Below are 24,770 nucleotides of genomic sequence, written 5' to 3'. Positions count from 1 at the left end.
ATGGTTGTTCACTGGCGTAAATTGTATTGTTTCTGTGCAAATGCAACAAAAACCTTTTGGGTGTTTCATTCCCACCAGTCAGCAATGGGCGGGCAGTCCCTTCGGACTACGTCGGAAAGTAGGGCGGAAGGCCCTCTTCAGCCTGCTTTCAGGAATCATGAGAATGGGTGGGTGGTGGTTCGGGTGAGAAAGTTGAGACGGACGAAATGAAGACAGAAGAGAATGAAAGATTATCTGTGGAATATTACTGCCCCAGGATTTGCCTAAGTGATCTAAGGAAACCACAGAAAACCTTGGACCAAGACAGACGAACCCGAAATCGAACCGACGTCCTCCAGAATGGTCTAAACCTCTAGATCATGCCACTCGGTGCAAATGCAGCTAGGGATGCTTATTCTTATTATTTCATGCAATTAAAATTTGTAGTACGCATGCTTTAAGTATACACAACCGAACTTCCAGCAAACTCTAATAAAACTATAAAACCACAAAATGTTAAGTAAAATTAATCAATTAATAATTAAAGTGTTTAAGGACATCTTAGAAAATCTGGTTGGTTAAGTTATCTTAAAGGTAACTGTACGTACTGAAGTTTTTGTACGAAATCTTGTTCATAAGCAAGAAGAATTAAAATTGGACGTTTCTTGATAGTCTCAGTGGACGGTTAATTCTTAATTCTTTAATTCTTATTAATATGGAAGAAGTACAACTCAGAAATTACGCTTAAAAATTTACAATTGTTCGCTTTCTCGTACACATTATATAGTTTAGGTATTTATTTACGTTCTTTAGTGATCTTTATTTGTTTTTGGAAGCAAAGGTGTTGTTGGCAACGACTTGAAACTGCCTTTTGTGACAAAAACTGACAGTAGTAGGTGCGTCCCAGTAGGTAGAACCTAACGGAATCCGATTTAAATTCCTAGGGGTGCCCGTTTATTCAATTTCGACAAAGGCGTTTGCGTCACAAGCAAGAGAAATATTTGCTGCACCACTCCTTGGTAACTGACAGCGAAATTCAATACAATTTGGCGGAAGATGTCGCTGAATAAAATGCGAAAATAAAATTCTCAACGCTGCAATAACCCTCACCCCTTGGCGTTTGAACGAACGAATAGCTCAAAGGCGTGCGATAATATTATATAATTTTATATCGATTTGAATCATTAACATTCTTATATGCGTACTAATTTCCATCTTTAAAACAAATTACATCTATAATGCTTATAAACTCTTCAATTTTGGGTAGTAATCTCATTAAATATCTTTTGAGGTTGTTTTTAAGTAAATCACCTTGTACATTAACGATTTATTTTGACCTAATGTTTGTCTGAAACAAATTAACGAATGTGCTTAGTTTCTGTTTAAAAATAGTAGCTCATAAATTTCTTATCATTTCAATAAGAATGCCGATTAAAACGTACGTCATAAATAACCTTCCTGTCCCACCGTTTGTCTTAAATGTACAGTCCCGTTAATTTTTCATTTGCGTTACTGACGATTCGACTCCGGATATGGTAAATAATTAATCCGTTTCGCATCAGTTTCAACTATTTGGGGTACTCTGGTTTAACAATTAATGAATAATTAAACCAGAGCAGTGTCGAGGTACACGAGGTAATTTGGAGAAGATATCACATTCATTTTTGTTGGAGAGAACAATCAGTTAGTTGGAGGTTTACGATGCTTACGACAATTTGAATTATGAGATCGATAAAGGGCCATTAATGCATATATTATGAGCTTTTCCGGTTATTAATGGGCTATTTTTGTACACGAAAACATTAAAAACATTATCGTATTAAGGCTGTAGTAGATGTTTGTTTTAGTATTTGATCAACAATTACTATAATAAATGCATTACGGTTTTCATATACACAAATACGAATAAATTAGTATAAGTTCAATATGGCGTCCGAACGCCATACTGTAAATTAAGTTCCTTTCAGTTCTATCAGTCGAGGCGTTGTGGCGATTTCCGTGTAGGCGTGTAAGATTTATGGTCTTTTCTAAATCTCTTTTTCGAGAAGTTGATCCCTTACAGAATCAAACGGGGTCAAAGCTCGTAGATTAATGACTGAAATCAGGAAAATAGATGATCTAAAGGGTTTCAAGCCGGTTTATGATTCAAATAGAATTACCCACAGACACGAAGTAAAACTTTGAAATGAACGTATTCTATTTTATTGAATTTGAAGTTTTATATTAACCTCCTTTTGAGGCATATATTACGCTGCAAGCGTGAAATCTGTTTCTTTGTCCAACTTGCAACGACAAAACATAAAACAGTTGATTGAATAATACAAACTTTAATTCTATTTCGAGAAATTTATTGACAGACACGACGGAATCGATTCACTCGAAGATGGACATAGCAGTATAATTCATAATAGCATTATGTATTTTCCTATTTTTGAAATATGAAATGTAAAAAGTTCTGTATGCTTTACGAACTGTACTTTAAAAAACAGGAAAATCTGTTTAGTTTGAAACTGTTTTGTTCAGCGTTGAAAGCTCACAGAATACGAAAATATTTCAGTATTTGCAATCAACACATAATCCAAGTCGTTTAAGTGTTAAATTTATATACTTATGTATAGGTATCATGAAATAGAAACGAAAATATGTGTTTACGGGAAGTTTGAATTTCTTCTTTGCTTTTTAAAAGTTTTGCGTAGAGAAGTTCGAAAATGTAAAGTTCACGTAAGCCAAAAGCCGTTTTACAGCTCGTATAAGTTCATTGGTACTTTCTGCAGAGAAAGAACGGGCCCGGATTAGATTGAAGTTAGTGGTAACGGTCGATCTTCGAATATACGGTCTTTATTTCGAAATGGCATTCCGGTTTTCGCATCACAATACTTGTAGGTGGTGAAATGTTATGATTATTATTATGGTTGTTCACTGGCGCAATTTACGATTTCAGCCCCTTTTGTCGTTTACATTTTGGTAAACAAAACTATCTACCTATACAACCGAGCAAAACGAAACTTTCAAAAGAAAACCGTTCGGCCCAGTTTTCTTCATTCTTACACCTACACACAATTTTACAGCCTTGTTTATGTTTTGGCTTTTCGTCTTACTATTTTATCACCTTGTTAGGGAGATCACAAAAATTTAGAAAGGAATGTATAAACATTTGTAGATATTGGGACGCCGCAGAATAGTGGGTGACTAAATAACTAAAAAACAATTAAATATTTCTTTTAGCTGGCCCAAGGTAGTTCATAAACAGTGACCCTAGACAAAAATTTTCAGTCTCTCAGAGTCTTTCAGCGTCTCTCACAGTCTTTTACAGTCTCTCAGTTCTTGCCTAGGTGTTTTTGTGGATCTCTCACAGTCTCTGTTACTCACAGAGAGACTGAATGAATACAATTGAAAAATTGAGAGACTGGAGTCTCTCGTAGATAGACTGGGATCTCTGAAATATGTTAAACTTAGATAATTTTAACCATGTCTATCGAGACACCACTTATTGAGAGATTCGAGTCTCTCATTCAGAGACTGGATACGAAATGAGGATCTCTCTGTGAGCGACTCGAGTCTCTCGTTTAGAGATGCTAAACAGTTTTTTTAACAGTCTCTCGACAGTCTTTCTCAGCAACATCAAAGAGACTCGATGAGAGACGGAGACTCGAGTCTCGCTTTCAGAGACTCTGAGAGACTGAACATTTTTATCTCGGGGAGATGTTAAGTCTTCAGCGATAAATTGCTTATGTCCAATTGGTCTATTCTCTAATCGTTTTTTTTTTGGATTCCTGAGTCAGTTCAATGTATTTCTTATCATTAAAACTAGGAACACCAACATTCCTGTATTATGTATTATGTATCATTTGTTTTCTTTTAGTATCTACCACTTTACCCAGTAAGAATTGTGAAAACTAGTTGTGAGCAAAATAAGACCAGGACTAGGACTGTCCTAGTCTTGGTCTCGCGTATAATCTGATACTTCTAAATAATAGTCGCAAGACGAAGACCAAGACTAAGATCAATTTTGCTCATCACTAGTGAAAACTGTCTTAAGTAATGCTTCTCGATATTCTAACAATAAAATGTTATCTGTACACGATAATTTATTGTGATCAACATAAATTAAAAAAGATGTAGTGATTCGTGTTTACAAAATAAAAGTTTGCTGTTCTCAAAGGGGTAGGTACTGAGTGTTAACGCTTTGGGCCATTTACATAGAGTGAGTAAACTCAATTGTTCATCTAACGCAACTAACTGAATTACACTACCGAGACAGGGTTTATGAATTTTTGATACGCTATTATCGACAGCTACTGCGTTAAAAATATTGATTTGGACATAAGGGACATATGAAATCCGAAATCCTACATTCAATACAATTAAGAACATTGTGTGAGCTATTGTTAGAGTAATTATTTATTAATCACTTTCTATTGTCATAATTTAACGAAATATGTTTTGACAACAACGCTTAATCAGCAAAAGAACTAAATTTTATGTATTGATGGGTAATTTAACATCTTTTGAAGACAAGAAAGCAATCCATAAAACTAATTTGTGTTCGCAATTATTGTCCATATTGGGTCTTCCAATTGTTTGCATAAACCATATGAGACAGTAATGACCAAAGTTCTTCTACTCCAGTCATTCCCGAGATTGCCTGGTAAAATGACACGAAAGAGGTCAGGCCTAAATATTATATCATCGTTCTCATAATTGATAATAATAAAAAGTTTTTTCGGTAAACATATATGGGTATAAACCTTACTGTCTATAGTTTATCTTCAAATATTGCCAACAAAGGGCGTTAAAATCTCAATGCATCGGACTAATACCTCGTATTCAATTTTTTCTTTTGGTTTGAATTTTACTTCGTTTGTGCAGTTTTCAATGTCAAGGGAGTAAAATCCATAATTATCTTTCATTTCAGAATGTGATAGCGTGAAATACTTTTCATCATGTACTACCATCACATGATGGTTCCTCACAAAATACCTTCACCATTTAGCTTTGCTACATCTAAGTATACTTTGAAGATGTGCCTGGGTGTATTTCGGATACTTTCTTCTTTCTTGATAATGTGTACCATTTTAGCTCAAAAATCCTCCGTATGGTTCTCTAATAAACGACAACCGAGCTTTTAGAAATTCCAATTCTGTCTACCAAAATGATTGAAGGAAAAAAAATTATCATTACAGCATTACTAGGCATCTGAAATAAAATATTAAGCAGATATTATTCGTTCATTTAGAGAAAGGTACAGCGCGGACGGGCGAGTCTTCGGAATATGCTGGTCATTGTCAGTCTCCTGCAATAAAAAGAAATCACTTCTATGTTCGCGAGTGGTTGTTGTATATGTTGTGTATGTTTGGAGCACGACGCTGTACGGCTGCGAAACATGGACAGCGGTCGCGGCGAAAAAGAAAAGGTTACAAGCGTTCGAAATGTGGTGTTACAGGCGAATGATGAGGATACCGTAGATAAAGAAGATTAGAAATGAAGAGGTATTAAAAAGAGTAAGGGAACAGAGGACTAAGAAAGTCAATATGAAATAGGCGAGATAGGTTAGTAGGACACCTTCTCAGGCATGAAGGTCAAGTCAAAGACATATTAGAGGCAGAAACGGAACTTAGGAGGGGTAGAGGTAGACCTACATTAGATTACTGTTCCGAAATAGTTAGGGATATGGGTTTTTCTAGTTTTAGAGAAATGCGAAGATTAGCTCGGGATAGGAAAGAGTGGAGGTGCGTGTCCAACCAGTCTTAGGACTGATGACCTTATGTGATGATGATGATAATTCTTGTATTCTACGGCGGACTGGTATTATTTTATCTATTTGTGCCTGATTATCACCCCAAAAACTTCGTTATCATCACATCTAATTCAATCTCATGTGCAACCACAGCCATATTAATTATGTTCTTTTGGTTGAATTGTCGAAGTTACACCGTCTTACTGTAACTCTGCGCTCTCCGAGTTTAAAACTTTTCCAACTCGTGAAACATATTACCGAGACCGACTACAGTCGCTACTACCACGTCAATAAGGCACACATAAAATAGAGCCGAGTGGTCTTTTTAAGTCCACAGAGCAAATTATACCCGGAAACCCAACTCCGATTACGTTTTGAATAAGGAATTTCTAGATAAATCACGAAAGTTAGTTCTCGTATTCATTTTATCAGTTTCATCTAAACTAGGCAGGTACTTGAATGCCCAGTGCCTAAAAATAGCAACTTTAGACACACTTTAATGACAGTGGCACCTCACTCCTGTTTTCTTAAAAATAGAAAACTATTTTAACTTTTTGAACGACCAAAATTGCATATTTATCAAGAATTACAGAATTATTTTTTGTAAATGATTAGAAACCATCTATTACTTATAGTATACAGTGAAATTCGCTTATAATAACTCCGCTTAACGTGAAGAACTGCAAGTGTATTATACTTCGTTTAGTTTCTGTAGCGATGTGACCTTCAGGTTGACCGGCGCAAAGTAGAAAGGAACAGCATTAGGCCAGAAAAGGAAGGAGACAACTTTCGGCCAAACTCTTAACCGGCGAGGAGCGTATAATCCGTACAGTACTGCACGGAAAAATTGACCATTTTATCCACTACAATTGCATGCTCAAATGTGCTGTTATTGGTACCATTTACTACTGAAAATATCAACGAGATGTTTGTTTATATTCGAAGACATATTAAAGGCTTTAACGCTTGTTTTCGACTCGCACTACTATTCATGATTGAACAGAAGTTTTGGCAGGTACTGTATGAAAAAGTATGTTTAATGAACAAGAATGGGAAGTATAATGAGCTTTTACGCGCATCCATGACATTGGAAGTGGCAAATCGCTAGAGAAAGTAAATGAAGTATAGTTAGGATGATCTAATTTAGAAAAAGTATAAATTGGTTTCAACAATCAATAAGACTAAAGACAGCTGGTATAACTACATGACTTAGTTAACATACGGCACTAATTGTGCTTGGTGGTAGTAAGTAAGGCAGCGTCCTTCTGATTTCCCTAGTATTTTCCCTTAGACAAGAACACGCTCTGAAAATAGGCTAACGATTTGTACAATCTTATTTGCCGGGAATGAACAAATGTAAAGAATTCTAGCATTTGTCCCAATTAAACTGAATTATTCCATTATCCTTTTTTTACGAGTTTACGTCTGTCGGGATGTACAGAACGCCCACACGGACTCTTTTTTGTTATTTGTGGTCGCAAAAACCTCTCCAAAGGAAGCTATGAAAGAGTAAACACAAAAATATTAATGGTTATCTGGGCAACTCAAGAAAATTTATCTTGCGGTAAACCGCGCGAAAAAAACGAAACGTAATATCATTTGTTTTCCGTGCACGTAGCTAATGGCTGGTGACCAACCCCAAACACTATAAATATATTTAATGTAAACAAACAGGTAACCTTAACATTTATTTTAGGTGAAAAGAATTGAAAAGGTTTTGTTTTTAGGGTTCCGCACGTCCGAATGTGTCTGTCTGTGCGTCTGTCACAGTCAATTTGCTATGAATGTACTGGACTGATTAGGTTGAAATTTAATACACATATGAATTTCTGTGACCGAAACACAGACGCATAACGTAAATACGGGTCATTTTTGAAGGGGATCAATAGAAAATTAAAAAAGAGTTTTGCAGGCAGTACTGTGTGATATAGGTATCAAATGAAAGGGCTTGTTGTAAAGGTCTCAAATACAAAACCTTTATAGGATCACTCGTGTGCCTGTCTGTCCGTTTTTTTTTTTTCATTTCGTTTGAATGCATCTTTATTACGTATTACAGCGTGTCTAGAAATCGAATCAATTCTAAACAGACGAAGGCCTTTAATTGCTATCGTTTTTTTTCCATCAATTATACGTTTTAATTAATTTTTATTTATACAGAATATCCATCGTGGTATGATAAATTGATAAATACTTATGTATATCATAATAATGTGTCGAAACCAATTTAAAAATGAAGCAGAAAATTGTATTGTGTAGATTATATTAAAATTATCCTTCAGGTCAAATAAATAACTAGATTGAGAAATAATGAACATAAAAATTTGAATGTCCACGTTTTCTTGTAATCTTAATTACACTGACAATTTTTAAAGATGTTTGGGATGTACAAAAGTATTTAAAATTAGGAATTCGTAAATAATTAGGTTTTATAGTATACCATTAGGTAAATACATAGCATCTACACTAAGAAAATTTAGATAGTTTGAGAGAGTTCAAGTTAATTATTATAAAAGTTTTTAATGCCCGATAGCATTCTTTCTGTTAACAAAAATAAGTTTGGTCAACGAATCTTTAAAAGATTATATACGTGTAAAATTACAGTCTTTTTAGATTGCGGTAACTAGTGAATCGATTTGTAACTTTCATATTAGAAACCTTATAATTGAATGACAAACATTCTACTAAACTTTCATTCGTCTTGTAGCATTTTGACATACCTCCCAAACCCAAACATCTTTAAATCACACGTTTGTTATAACTATCTATTTCAAGTAAAAGATTCTTATATTTAAACAATCATATGTTCTAGAAAATGACACAAATGGCGCGGTAAACGCCACCTGTGGTACGATTGCTACATTATTCGATCATAGTAACGTGGCTATCACGTTGAGGTTAGCTACGCCGGGATTCGTTTCAGTAAGTAGATATCCATATATTTAAATGGACCTTGTTGGAGCATACGTAATCCTAAAATGTAGCATCGTACTACAGATGGCGTTTACCGCGCCATTTGTGGTATTTTCTAAAACGCGCTGTTAAGACAGCAGGTAAAAGTTGGTCTGTATTCTGTCAGAGCTGTCTGCGACGCGCTGATGAGATCCAAAACGATCGAAATCACGATCCGCGTCTGGCAGTTTCGACAGAATACAGACCACTTCGAATTATTTTATTCAATCATATGTTCGACAAAGTTACTCATTTGATTGCGACTGAAGATAGACACGACTTTCGGTAATAAAATATAAAATGGAGCATTTGAACTGTTGGAATCGTTACTTCTAGAAAGCTTTCATATTAATAGAAAAATTCCTTTACTATTTCTTGAAATTTTAATTGACTTGCGGAATATTCCCTTATCGGCCCATTTTTTATTTTTGCTGACCTTTGTCAAGGAATGCTAATACTTTATGTCAACTCCATTTTGAAATATTCAACTAAGTAAACGAACTGTACTAATCACCCAAGATAATCTAATATGCATTTGAAATGTCCCATATCATTGTTGTCGATACCGAGGAAGCTAACATTCTCCTACGGAAAAGATCACGGTTGGCTTTAAAGCTACCTGGTTGGAATTATATCTTTAAACAAGCATTTTTGCTTTCCTAAATTCCTGAGAATGTTGAACTTTCTTCGGTCCTATGCTGGCAACATGCTCAAATTGTGTTTTTCTGAATCTCTTTCTGTTACACATTAATTGGTGTAATGTTATTTCCTTTTCCTTTATTGGTGTTCGCTGTAATTCCTACCTGACATCTCTTTTCTAACAAATAAACAAACAAACAATAATTTAACTATAATTAATATATAATTTAACAATATAATAATAAAAATAGCCTACACCTTATTATATAATTCAGAAACGTAGAAAACGGCAGAGAACCATTACAGAATGAGTGAAGACGCCAAACCGCCTCACCACCCTGCACTATTTGCTTCTTCTTGATCTTGAATACGACTCATCTCATTATTATTATTCTTTCCGCTATTTAAACGGCCGCTAATTAACCTACTATCCCAGTAGGTAAGTAGCTTACAGTTTTAAATAAATAATTTAAATCTACTTACCAACTTTGTACTACTGATCTAAATAAGAATTAATGGATAATATCTGACAATGGAAACCAAAAAGTTATTAGACCTCGTAATGGTTAACTGCTAGGAATGCATATTATAAATGTTTATTAATTTACAAGTATGAATGGCAGACTTTTGAGCCTTTTAAAAATGAATTAAAGATATCCAAGTATCGCCATCTAATCGGTATTTACTGCTACTGAAGTATTTCATGTGTGGACTTTCTTAACTGACTCGATTCCTGTGAATCAAAATTATTTGAACAGTAGATATAAAAATGTGGTAAATCAAAATAGGAATTACAGTTAAAATATGGTAGGAAATCATACAAAAAGCGTTAGCCCTTCAGGCCTCCTCTTAAAAACAGGAAATAAAGAGGAAATTACTATTGTGTGCTAGTTCTGGTTAGTAATTTTTCAACAAGAATATCAAAAGTCAATATTGGAGGTATATTATTAAACTTATTTTATAGGAAACAATGAAATATTTTATGTTTCCAAATCAATGGATACTTTTAATAAACAGTCGGTCAATTAATCTAGAATTATTTTCATTATTTGTGTAATTTGAGAAAGTATTTTGACGAAAGCTACGATAAATTCATTTTGTTTTTCTTTTTTTCGGGTACTTGCCAGTTTTATTATTATCCCTAGGTCCTCTAAGAATTCTCTGATGGTATCAACCTCAAGGGATTTTGCACAACTTAGACGTAAATATTTACATATAACTGAAGTTTTATACGCCAGTAAAAAAATGTATTCAATGTGTGAAAGCATAATGGCTTGAGTAATCTAAAACCGCAAATGGATCCCCACAAAATAATTCTATTATGTTATAACGTGTATTAGCTTCGTTCGAGAGAAAAAACTCGGTGTAGATCGTATTTTTCAAAAAGGTCCTGATTATGCAACTTTTCTATGTACATGTTTTAAATTTCCATTCTAAAACCACTCCTCTTTTTTATGCTTCGATTATGCTAAACAAACTCGACTCGAATTATATCGAAATGTAAATTTGACTTGTTTTTTTTTTTTCGATCCCTTGTTCGTAAGACGTATCAGCAAATTATCATCGCAAATATTGAAAAATAAATGAAGGTGGGCGTGATTTCAATTATCTGATAATAATGTACGTAATAGTAGTAATATAAATACATAGGTTAAGATAACAGGATGATCAGCAACTAAATAAAACTTTATAACTTTATAAGTCTAACACAATATCAGTGCACAATAACCTGCCCACTTTGCTAAACATAACTCTTTCAACCCCTTTGTCTCCTCCCTAAAATTCTAAAATACGTTAAGCGTTTGATTAATTATATCAAAGAGCATTAAGACCAAGTTTGAAGTAAATCTGATTACAAACAAAAATGTTCTGAATGCCACACATTTTCACCCCCTTAAGGGTTGAATTTTTAAATATCCTTCCTTATTTCTTGTGTACATCATAAATAAAGCGTTTGTGCAAAATATCAGCCGTCCATATCCAAAGATTTAGTTTCGCCCGGAGGTAAAATGTCTTATAATTAGTTAACACGTATTAAAAATATTTCTTCCTTGTTCCAGAGTGTCCCCCTGCCGCAGACGGCATGGATAGGTTCGCCTGCCCAACCCCCGACCGGCAAGGCCGGTATCACTGCATAGACGATCACGTTCTTTGCAATGGTTTCATAGACTGTCCCACAGGAGAAGATGAAGACCGTCAAGCCTGTATGTATTATAAGACGGTGAGTACATATTCCTTTACAAAAATTAAATGCTTCAAAATACTTCCTGCTGTACCTAACCCAACCTGATATTGGTAACGATCTCGCAATAACCACACTATAGATATACCTATTCATTTGGATTCACCACCGAGCGGCATGGCCTAGACTAAATGGACTAAATAAACGCTTAGCATTCGGGAGGACGCCGGTCCAAGTTTTTCTGTGGTTTCCTTGGACCACTTAGAGGCAAATGCTGAGGCAGTAATACTCCACAGATAATCTTTCACTCTCTTCTGTCTTCAATTCGTCCGCTTCATCTTTCTCACCCGAACCACCACCCACCCATTCCCACGATTCCTGAAAGGAGGCTGAAGAGGGCCTTCCGCCCTACCTTCCGGCGTAGTCCGGAGGGACTGCCCGCCCACCAGCATTACTGGCTGGTGGGAATGAAACACCCAAAAGTTTTTTTTTTTTTTTGGATTCACCACCAGGTAGCATCACAATAAATGTGTATTAGGGTTGCCGCCAGGCCGGTTTTCCAGCGGTTTAACTGATTTTTCATTAACAAGAAAAGTTGATAGGAATAAGAAATAAAAACGTAGTCTGTCATCTGTTGGTGAATAAACGGATTTATTGCTTACTTATTCTACAGGATGGTGGTTCGACCTGCATACTTTCCGGGATTCACCGATCCTTGTAGACTTATTGTGTATGCAGGTAGAATTTATACGTTCGTTGTGGGCTTTTTCATACCATTTCGTAGTACTACCAAATATGAGAAATACTAATAGTGAAATACCAGATACACCACGAAAGACAAAACGTTATTATGAAGTTTTAATCTTTTAGTGTTTTTTCAAAATCTAAATCGTACTAAGTAGTACAGCTTAGTTTCTTTGAAAAAATAATTTAAGTAAAATGTATGATCGCCACAAATCACCTCCAGGGCCAGCTTTCGGTTAACAAAAAGGTGGAAATCTAAGCTTGTATGTGTGCATTTATAACACAAACTAATCCTCATATTCTTATATCTGAGGATTAACTAAATATTGTAAAATATTTTAAAAGTATTGTTGTTTTAGGTATTCCTCTCACACACACATATATATAGTTACTACAGAAATAACAGAAAACAAAAGTGTATTTCTTTAAGAAAGAACTCTGGAATCCTTTCAACCAGATGTGTTTCTTTTTCGGCCTATAAGTGTTTTATTAACAAAGAGACGGTTTTTATGCGACTTTACAACAGTCCCAAAGGTTTTCGGGCTTTCTCGGCTCATTTGGATGCGACATATTGTTTAAATGACCAGTCACTTGAAAACTGAACTTCGCCTATCTTCTTGGATTTACTTCATTCAACGAGAATGTTCATTATCGTTCGTATATTATGAAAATTTTTTTTATTGGTGACTGAAATGGTGCAAGATTAGAATTAAATAATCGGATGGAAGCTAATTTTACCCAAATCCTTAACTTTTTATGAACAGTAATCTGATCTAGGTCTACCTCTACTCATCTTAATTCATGTTTCTTCTTCTAATATGTCTAACTATCCCCTCATGCCTGTCCTCCAAGTCTCCAAGTCCCTCTAATACCTCGTCATTTCTAACCTTTTCTATCTACGGTATCCTCATTATTTCCCTGTAACATCACATTTTAAATTAATTTGAATAGTACTAAAATATCCAACTTTTCGGCAATTTATTTATTACTTATGCCAAGTAGAGGATTCTTTTGTCTATGGTAGACGTTTCATCAATAATGAATAATCAAATGAAATATGTATCCCCAGAACATTCCTGATGTCAATGACTTTTATTTTTTTTTTTTTTTATATAGTTTTAAGGATCAATAAGATCAAAAGTTAAGAAGATTTTCATGAAGAACATACTTACAAATCCTTAATTTTGAACTCTATATCTTCTTAACGTATGATTTAAATTAATAAAGGATATAGGGGTTCCACTTTTAATCGAATATTTTTAACTGTTACTTTTTATTGTTATCCTATTGTATTTATGGAATTGTATATCGTAATACCGTGATGATTTATAGCTATTACATACTGTTGTCAATTAATTATGTAGGCGAGAAAGGAAAATTTGAATAGATATTTCGAATATAAGAATTAATCATTAATGAGTGTTCAAAATTAGTAAACCTTTCACTTCTGTACATATGTATAATTGGTTGTCCATTAGTCAAAGAAAATTATACACCCGATGAATCAATAAAACGGTCTATTTAAATCTCTTGTATTTTGTACTCACCCATACAAAAGCCCATAAAAAATCTCAAATAAAAAAAATTCAGTCGAAATCAGCAATTGTCTATTGAGTCTACAATCTCTTGACGATCTCACTATCCAACGATACCTGGTTATTTTATATTGTCGTTAAGGAACAGGTTCATATTACAAGCCAAGTCATTGCAACTCGTTTGAAACAGTTAGAGATGTGACCTTGAGGAAAGCTGCGCGAATAGAAATAATACACACCAGGCGTGAGCTAGATAGAAATAGTTTTAACGAGATAACATATGAGTGAATTTGGATTTTTGCTACGGAGAATCCAAGTAAAGGGAAGGAGTATATCTCTAACCGTTTGAAACGAGCTATACTATAGAGCTGATGTTCAATTTCCGGCAAAACTCTCTCATAAATACCTAGATACCAAACCGTATTTAAAAAAAAAACGTTTTATCGCCGTATGTAGGTACATATTTATATTTGAAAGTACACAATTCACAGGCTTAAAACAGTGATTTATTCTTGTTCCAAATAAATTTAATGGTTTTGCAATTATCTATTCATTAATTACTAATTATGTTTGAAACAGATAACCAATTATCGACCTTACCGGCCAATAGCTATATTCTACCTAGTAGATGCAGAGATCGAGGGTCTCACTGTAATATATTATTAAATGTTTTAATTTGAATGGGCCTGTGAGTGCACGAATATTCAGTTTAATTTTCATTAGCATTATGCTGTCCTTCTAAGTTCTACTATTAGACCTTCTCAACAATATTGCTTTCGAAGTGTGGTTAGTTTGATGCTTATACTACGACTCTACTGCTCAAAGGATGCAGGACACAATGCAATTACAAGGAATAATACTTCACCATCTATTAAGAGCAAATGAACAGAAACGCTTTCGTTAATTAATAATATACATACGAGTATAAACAAGTGAATCCTGTTTGCTGTTTTTATAAAAGTTCTATAAAAAAAGTAAAGACCAAATAATCGGGTAAGTATTTGATTTAACAAAGCCTAACTGCTTATTAATTACCAAGTTATAAACGGTAAACATGATCACAGTTTTCTGGATATAGCGTTACTTTGTCTACTGAAAACTAGATGGCTTTAGTTACAAGTGAATAAGCAATGCTACTAGGGCGATAATTTTGAAAATCAGACCGCTATCGGGGTAAAATGGTCATTTAAAGCTTGAATTTACAGGGAAATATCGAAAATTCACAACATACGTATACATAGGTATATTCCTTTTTGTATTTTTATTACTAATCGATTGTTGGAATGTTGACAGATGAACTGTTTGCTACTTGACTTTTTAATGCACGAAAGTAACTAGAAGCCAGTGAATAAAAATAGTGTATGGAAGCAAATATTTGAATTGGATAAAACAGAGTGGTGTGTCGCACAGCAAGGGGCTGTTTGTATGTAATCGCCCACGTTCAATGAATTTGTTTTTTTAATGGCATTCCAGGGTTTAACGTATTCACTATATTCATGTATATCTGTCTAGTAGGCAGTTTAGGGGAAAAATACTGGAGAGAAAACACGCTATCGTGGAAGTTGACCGGCCAATTAAACCATTTGACAGGCGATTTTGCGGAAATTTCCGTTTTTCATCGGGAAAAGCCATTGACTGTATAATAGCGCATTTTTAACCCAGTTTTAAATTAAAATGTTCATTAAAGCACTCACTAAATTTAGATACAATCCCTAATGTTTCATCATCATCATAAGGTCATCAGTCCTAAGACTGGTTGGACACGTACCTCCATTCTTTCCTATCCTGAGCTAAAATGCGCATTTCCCTAAAACTAGAACAGCACACATCCTTAACTATTTGCGAAGAGTAATCTAATCTAGGCCTACCTCTACCCCTCCTAACTCCTGTTTCTGCCTCTAATATGTTTCTGACTAGACCTTCATGCCTGAGAAGGTGTCCTACCAACCTATCTCGCCTATTTTTTATTTTCTTCCATAGAGTCCTCNAGATACAATCCCTAATGTTTCATCATCATCATAAGGTCATCAGTCCTAAGACTGGTTGGACACGTACCTCCATTCTTTCCTATCCTGAGCTAAAATGCGCATTTCCCTAAAACTAGAACAGCACACATCCTTAACTATTTGCGAAGAGTAATCTAATCTAGGCCTACCTCTACCCCTCCTAACTCCTGTTTCTGCCTCTAATATGTTTCTGACTAGACCTTCATGCCTGAGAAGGTGTCCTACCAACCTATCTCGCCTATTTTTTATTGACTTCCATAGAGTCCTCTGTTCTCCTATTCTTTCCAATACCTCTTCATTTCTAACCCTTTCTACCCACGGTATCCTCATCATTTGCCTGTAACAACACATTTCGAACGCTTCTAACCTTTTCTTTTCCGCCGCGTTCATGTTGTAGGGTGGTAGTAATTTCTTTAAATAAGGTCCTTCTTACTTATTTAGGTACTTTAGAACCAACTAATTTTGCAGACACTTACTGCTTACGGTATACCTATAGCGATATAGAGCCAGTGACATTATTGTGTATTGCATTAAAAAAAAAAAGTTTATTCAATAAAACTTTTGGATATAGGCAGGTGATTTTTTTTTTTGAAAGAGTTCGCCCTGGGGTAATTTCAGACCTTTAATTTTCATCCCTTGTTGTAGGTTAAACTTAATATGTATATTCGTTTTTCTTTCGTTTGTCGTACTTTGAAGAATACACCACGAATTTGTGGCGCTTTTATTTTTATGTTATCGTTGATCGTTGGTTAATTTAGTCTGGTGACTTTGTAGCAAGAACAAAGAGAACTTGTAACCATAAGCGACCTGTTGCACCCGGTGCGGTTAAGCCATTGTGTTCCTGCTTGAAGATCTGCAATGCAGAATGCAATAATCGTTTCATAGTCATAATGTGGTAAATGTTCGGTTACCATAAAATAGATTTTATTAAACAATTTTATAAGACCAATAAGCTCAATTATGATTGCCTTTTTCAAATTCTATACTTAAGCAAATCGTGTAACGTAAAGGTGTTATTTCAACTTATGTTTCTTATGGGTTCTAATATTCCCGCAGTCACGTGATACTACATGAACATAACTTTAACACTTTAAGCTTTGTTTTCATTGATAGTTGACGCAAATTAATCGAACACCTGCTCATTATGATCATCATTGAAATATCTTATTGGAGAATGTGTGATATCTTTCTCTTGTGGAAATTATTAGAACGTAAAAAAAAACAATTCGTCCTCTCATATTGTTTTTAAATTTACAGATGTCCTCTATCACGAGCCGGCACTGAGTAAAATATTATCGTTTCTTTTTCTATAAAAATATCGTTCATCTCTTTATTTGTAAATGGAAAACCACAAAATTGATTGTAGCTGCCGAGAATAGGTGCAGCTAACTACTTGTTGAATACAGTTGAGGGAAGTGTGGTGGTTCAAAGGAGTATTTTCACTCTCGACCTTTCATCTAATTTTACCCGTAAAAGGTAATGTGCGGAATTTACCTAAATCGGCTATTCGTTTGATTGCGATGTTTTCAAAATGTCAATGTCAATGTCCGACATACATTAATGTAGTTTCTTTTGAACAATATAAAACGTTGAAAATGCAGCGAGATTTTCTTACAATAGCTCCGCATGTAATGATAATCCATTAATTATGTCATGAGTCTTAACTGGTTTGAATCACTCCGGTTAAAGTGACCAATCACTTGTATACAATCATTAAGGAACAGAATCATGCAAAGATTTATCAGAACTCTTAATCTTTAAATTATTTATAGAACTACGAAATAACATAAATTGTGAAAGATTGTTTTCTTCTTCCTTTAAGTCTATAGCCCCAAATCTTTTCCCAGTTTCTTAAAACAAGTACATTCCACTTCCCCAACAGTCTTCAACAAGCTCTCCATGTCTCAGAAGATATTCTACTATCTTTTCTACCTTTTTCCTCACTGACTTTCATACCACCCTTTATTCGTCGTCTTGTTAATACCTTCCAATTTGTAACCTTTTCTACCCTCCTATATAACTATTATAAAAAGAAGTCATTTCTATGCTCGCGAACGGTTAATTTAGAAATTCGAAAAAGGTTGTTAAATGTGTATGTTTGGAGCGCGGCGTTGAACGGAACTCTATGGAAGTCAATCAAAAATAGACGAGATAGGTAGGTAGGACAGCTTTTTAGACATGAAGGTCTAGTCAGAGACATATTAGAGACAGAAACAGGAGTTAGGAAGAGTAAAGGTAGACCTAGATTAGATTACTGTTCGCAAATAGTTAAGGATGTGTGCTGTTCTAGTTTTAGGGAAATGCGAATTTTAGCTCAGGATAGGAAAGAATGGAGGTACGTGTCCAACCAGTCTTAGGACTGACGACCTTATGATAATGATGATGTTGTTATATCTCAACGTCGTTATAAATAAAACTTGTTTACCATTTAGGTGATCGAATTGAGAATTAGTTAATGTTGACGTTAGTTAGTGAGAAACGATTTCTTGATGTATTATTCGAGACTTCAGTATTCTACATTTATCAATATCGTCGTTAATATTTACATTTTCCGCGAAATAAGACCCAGTTGTTCCCTCCCACACTTTGGGGATGTATTTAGACACACCTGTCGCGTTGAAGAACGGGAAACGAAGTCCATTAATCACTTAAAGGTACTTTAATACATCACCTTTGTAGTTTGAAACAGCTACAAGAAACATTATTGATTCAATACTAAACATCGATGCTTTCAAATTTTCTTCCACCTGTCACTCAAAATTTATCCTAAAAAACACATGAACAAATAAAACTCTCTACGTCATTAAATATTTTTAATTTCTTACGAGGGAAGAAAACAGGAGCGCGCCTTTTTTTAATAAGCAACAGGACGTCAGTATAGTTGGAATGTTCAGAATTGGCATAGTCTCTAATAAAACTGTCGCATTTACTTTCTTCTTTTAACTTACTTACTAAACTAAACTAGAGCGGTTGCTGACAGAACGCCTACTTTTACTCACGACAGATGTTAGGTATAAGTAGGGAATATCGTAAACATAGAAAAGAGATGTCAGGTAGCAGTTGCAGCGGACACTAATGAAGAAAAAGGAATAACTTTAGAGATGTAGACAAGCAGAATTTGAGCATGTTGTCAGTATCGGACTCTAAAGTAAGTTCACATTCTTGATTATCTTGATATTTTGCATACCTAAGCAACCTCTAACCTCTGCACCGCTTACTATTATTCGGTTATCTCTTTTCACTTTGTCTTTGTTCTACTCATGAAACATTTCCTAACTTAACAACGTTCAATGTTCAATTTGCCATTGAATACCTCGCTAAATATAACAATTAAAAAAAACACCCTTTTTTTCAACTTTCTATTACGTCCAAATTGGTGATTAGGAGATGCCTTGGTAATTGCACTGGGATATAGAGGGTTAATGTTGATGACGTGAATTGTTCTTGTTGTTGGGTTGGCAACAGTGAACGCAAACGTCACCGTCGATTTATTTTTCTAGGATTCGTTGTTGTAGCCGATAGCACCATCCGCCCCCGCGCCGTTGTCCTCCGTCCCTGCGACGGCGGCACAGCGTCTCTTGCGGGGGTGAGCCCATTCATTTCGGAAAATTTATGCTTTCCACGTTCGTAATCCGAACGAAGGAGAACCCGCTTTGGCTGGAACTTCCCAGGAATATTGCTCCTATCCCGGGTAACGCCTTCGGGAACAAGCGGGAATCACTAACAGGCCTGATTCTTCTTCTTCTTCATCTTCTTCTGCTTGTATTTTTAGAAACTCGCCTTTAAGATTATTTATTAAATGAAGTTGTGATACGTTTTAAAACCGCTAAGTCAACAACCCCTTAACGATACCAAATGTTTTTATGATTAGATTACACCAATGCTTTTAGTCAAATTTGTAAAATGTATGTGTGGTATATGACCCGAAAATGTTGTGTTCGCCTTTCTCAAATTTTAAGTGCATTCCCTAAAAGGATTTCGATGAAACTACTCCGAAAAGATTATTCTTTTGACAGATTGACCTATTTACAGACTAATATCAACGACTTTCTAAATGAAATAACAGACGTTATTTATGTTATATTTTTTCATTCATTCCAATATTTGCAATACTAGTTAACGTTTGCAGTTTAAAGTCGAAGATAAGCGGCTATCAGTTGCAGGATGCGGAAAAATTAGGAATTTCCTTTTCACAAGATGTCGTTAACGAGAAAGTGTAAAAACGATTACCTTTGGGATTGTTCAATTTCCTTCGTTCGTTGTGAACAATTTTCTCAATTATCCGGTTCGTCGGTAAAATTTGCAGCGTTCACGTAAACGATCCGGAATTTCTTTTACCTTGTCTTTCTTATTGAAACAATCGGGGGTTGTATTATTTGCTCAATTATTGTAAACTCTCTCTCTAGAACAATATGCAAACAAAAAAAAAAGAAACGAGGAAATAATTCTAATCAGAATTGTTTCGTTTGTCTTTTGAAATGAATGGAAAGATAATGACTAGAAGGAATCCATTCCACTACTACTAATATGATTGGATTAAAAGTAGGATTCTTACCTTATATTGCTATCAGTATTTTGCAAGTTTCCTCTTACTGTGCAAAACAATATTTCTGAATAATTAATGGGGTAATCAAGGTAGTTATTTAAGAGATATAGTGGGCCCAATCTCATTGTAATTAATCAAAAATTTAATTTAAAATGAGAAAACTAATTTTATTTCTAATATTGACCTATCACAAACATTAATTTAAAAGTTATTTATCGATTGTTTCTTTCAGTTTCACAGTAACAGTTTCTAATGTTAATTTTCAAAGATAAAAATAATATTTATCTACAAAAATTTCACAATGTGTTTAAAACGAATTAAAAGAAATATCAACACAGATTGGAAAATTAAAAAAAATATACCTCCTAAAAGAAATCTACATCCGCCCTTGGCTAAAAGTAGATAAAGTCTGAATTGAGTCGGTTACAAAAGTCTACTGCGATTTTACAAACAATTAGTCATTCCTAGAACGAGACATGTCCTTAATTTCGCAATCTGAGATTACGTTTTCTTATTTCTTCCCCTCTTTCTCTGTTTCAATTTAGCTGTCAACGTGGGTTAGGACGTTAAAATCATATTTTCCCAGATTCAATTACACGGGTTTGTTCGGGCTTTTGTATTTTAATTACTGAAGGCACAAAGGTTTTCGTCACAAAGAGGCTTGTAATTGTAGCATTCCTACCATCTATGTACGTTGTCGTATTGTCAATAGAACTCTACCTTTTCGGTTACAAATTCAAATATGTAGTTGAGTGACAAAATGGCTCCTCAACGTGCTACTTACCAACCTAAATTACAGTGAGGGGACTTACAAGGATGTTTTACATATCCTTCATCAATTTTCACATATATAGATACACACTTCCGTTTCATTCACAACACTTTCAAAATTTTGAATATTATATATAAAAGAAATTATGACTGCTGTCAGCACAGGGTAAAGTAGTATTGCGTAGTTAGAATCAGCAACTTCTTATGATGAAGTGTACGATGTGTTGCATACCTACAAACAATTCCTTTAAATTTAATTTTTCAAACAATTTTTAATACAAAGGATGTGATTAAATAAATTGTTCACAAAAGTGAATTTCGACCACTCGAAGCAATGGTGCTAACGGTTTCGAGCTCACAGTGACCNTAATTAATGGAAGTTTCTGGAAATATAGCTAATATACTAAGTGCTTACATAGAGGCCTTCGAAATTTTAATTCTAAATCGCATCGCTTCACACACTATCGACCGATTTTTCACCATAATGATCAGTGAAATTATAGAGGGAACGATTTAGAAATTACAATGCAGATTTTACGTAAAAAAATAACTTTTTGGGAAATTGAATTTAATCTTAAAAAAAATTTTGGACTAAGACTGGTTTTTCGGTTAGGCAATCAACGATGAGACTTTTTTTTTTTTCGAAACATGACTAATTTCACCCCTTTTTCATTGAAACTAGTCCTTGGTGAAATTATTTTGCTCAAACAGTTTTACATCATTTACCGACTAGTTACAAAAGGTGAATGCAAACCTTATTGTATTTATAATTTGATTATTATCACTGTTAGTGTTTGTAACGCTGAAGAAAATGTCGTTTCGACTTACTGACTAATTAATTACTTGAAAGGTCTGGGATTTCGGGTTACGCACGAGTTTGGAAGATATTACACCTAAATAACTACATATATACCCAAAAAGTTTCACAATTTCCCCGAATTAAGTACCAGATTCTGCCAATAAAGCAGCAGTTAGTTTCTATTTTCGGAAATATATTCAAAATCAAAACACACGCTCGTCTGATATTATTTTCTTGTTTGACGAAAATATTTTGTTCTGTTTGCTTTACGTATTTTACTTAACTTTTTATTCAGTATGTTACACATTTTAATTTTATCCGTTTTTCCATACTATCAATATTATCCTTTTTACCTTGCCTAAGTTAATATTAATACAAACATTTGATCCACACTATGTAAGCTGACAAACAGTTGTAGAATTTTGACTTTATTAAGTGAATTTGATTTAGAAAAATTTTATTTCTATAAGGAAAGATTGTAAGAACGAGTAATCAGGGATTTAGTGGAAATGTTAAAATTAATTTTTTAACTACATTTTACAATTTTAGAATGTTCATTTCTATCGCTGGAGAATTGTGGGATTAAAATCAAAACCCTTAAAAAATTTGATTTAATAAAAGGCGGTATATCCAAATCATCGAAAAAACTAATTCCCATGCAACCCAAAGAATTTTTAGATTTAGATGTTTCGATTGGAAGAAGAAGATATGGAGGAGATTCCGAAAGTACGAAGGTGTAGAAGGACCAAACATACTTTTTTTGTTAGAGTTAGACTTGCAACTCAAAATTTCTACTTTCGACTTGTAACTGCAAATTTCAACTTACAACTATGGCGACCTAACGTAACTTAACTCAATCCTAGCCTAAACTAAGGTAATTTTAAGAAAGGACAAGAGTACTACAAACTCATTTCTTTCGTTTTTTTTTTACCTACTGTAACGTTGTGATTACATACAGTCAATCGAACGAAAGCCTTAAGTTCAATTAATCGTTTAGTTTACATGGTTGAACCAAACCTAATCCAACCCAATTCTAACCTAATAAGCAATTCAATCACAGACAATAATCGTCACAACACCACTGATGGATAAAATTATGGTTTGGACTAAAAGATCGTGGTCTAAATGAACTGTTAGGCCCAGACGTTTCGTCGGCAAATGCGACAGACAGCTGAAGACTTCAGTCACAGTAATGAATGGACTTAACAGTTTTTTTTAGACCACGGTCCTTCAACTATAATCATTATTCTACGATACCATTGATTTCGGCCGTTATAACCTATAGGGTTGTTCGGAAAGTCATTTCGTTTTTTTTTTGTGGAAATGAAAGACATTTTTCGTATAATAANGTTATTTTTAACTTTTAATTACTTTTTGACTTCGGTGGGGTGAATACATGCGAAAATCGATTTCCTATTTGAAATAATAATAATAATCATAATCTGGTAATACATTTAGGTACTCTGTTGATTACGTTTGTGAAAGAACGACCAAAGAAATAGTACTTACATTTTTTTCGTGTCTTTGCAAGCCCTAAAGTTCAGGAGCAAAGCATGTGTCAAATTTGTAGTCAACGACCCGAAAAACATTAAGATAATATCAAAAATGTTTAATCAAAATGAGCATTACCGAAAGAAAAAAGTCAATAGTGCCGTACTTTCTGAATGAAGGGCGATAAACTTAACCTGCTACATTTCTGAAACCAATTACTTGTTTCTATATTTTTTTTTTGTTAATACCACTGTTTACCGTAAAGCTTTTGTAAAGTTTTTATAAGGAAAAGTAAGGTACATAAGTTAATTTCTATGATGCAAATATTAATTATTCTTATACATAGAAAAATAGGATAGTACATGAACTCTACATCAAATTAAAAGTCTCGGTATTCCTGGTTTATTCAAAAAGAGTGCCGTACGACTGGCTACACAGCTCACGCGTGACAGATACAGTAGATTAGATGGGGAGAGATCATCAAAAGGTTCTCGTTCGGACCCATTAAGACCTTGGTACGCCACTATAATTCGATCAATGTCATTCATCATTTTTACCAACTTCTTCTACGAAAGCATATAGCTAGGAGGAGTTAGAGATAGCTTTAAATAAAATGGAAACGGTATTGAGAAAAGAGTACTGTATGAAAATAAACAAAATTAAAACAAAAATACTGGTATGTAAGGGTAGAAAAAGTAGAAAAAGAGCGAATATAAAGTGGCCGATTTAGGTATCTAGGAAGTCAGATAAGTCAGGACGGAAGGAGTAGTAGGTATATAAAGTAGAAGATAGCGCAGGGTCGAGTCGCCTTCAGTAAAAAGAAGTCACTTCTATGCTCTCGAACGGTTAATTTCGAAATTCGAAAAAGATTGTTAAAGGTGTATGTTTGGATCGCGGCGCTGTACGGGTGAGAAACATTGACGGTGGGCACTGCATTAAAGAAAAGGTTCGAAATGTGGCGTTACCGTAGATAGAGAAGGTTAGAAATGAAGAGGTATTAGAAAGAATAGGAGAATAGAGGAGAGGACTATGGAAGTCAGTAAGAAATAGGCGAGATAGGCTGGTAGGACACCTTCTTATGCATAAAGATCTAGTCAGAGGCATATTAGAGGCAGAAACGGGAGTGGTAGAGGTTATTCCAGTTTTAGACCATTGCTTAGCATTCGGGAGGACGCCGGTTCGATTCCGGGTCCGTCTGACTTGGTCCAAGTTTTTCTGTGGTTTCCTTGGACCACTTAGGCAAATGCTGAGGCAGTAATATTCCACAGATAATATTTCATTCTCTTCTGTCTTTATTTCGTCCGTCTCAACTTTCTCACCCGAACCACCACCCACCCATTCCCACGATTCCTGAAAGCAGGCTGAAGAGGGCCTTCCGCCCTACCTTCCGGC

General features: G+C 34.7%; 1 protein-coding gene across 1 annotated transcript in view; it reads left to right on the top strand.

The window, feature by feature from the left end:
- The window catches only part of LOC108734988, a 103,859-nt gene that overhangs the window by 68,747 nt on the left and 10,342 nt on the right, over positions 1-24,770 (top strand). Inside the window, exon 2 of the mRNA XM_018466768.2 lies at positions 11,365-11,525. Within this exon, the coding sequence (XP_018322270.1) occupies positions 11,365-11,525 (161 nt within the window). The remainder of the gene's footprint in view (positions 1-11,364; positions 11,526-24,770) is intronic.

This window comes from Agrilus planipennis, unplaced genomic scaffold (genome assembly GCF_000699045.2).
Source record: "Agrilus planipennis isolate EAB-ADULT unplaced genomic scaffold, Apla_2.0 scaffold92, whole genome shotgun sequence".
NCBI classification, from domain to species: domain Eukaryota; kingdom Metazoa; phylum Arthropoda; class Insecta; order Coleoptera; family Buprestidae; genus Agrilus; species Agrilus planipennis.
The sequence above is the reverse complement of the archived record's forward strand: the minus strand, read 5'-3'. Positions and strand labels throughout refer to the sequence as shown.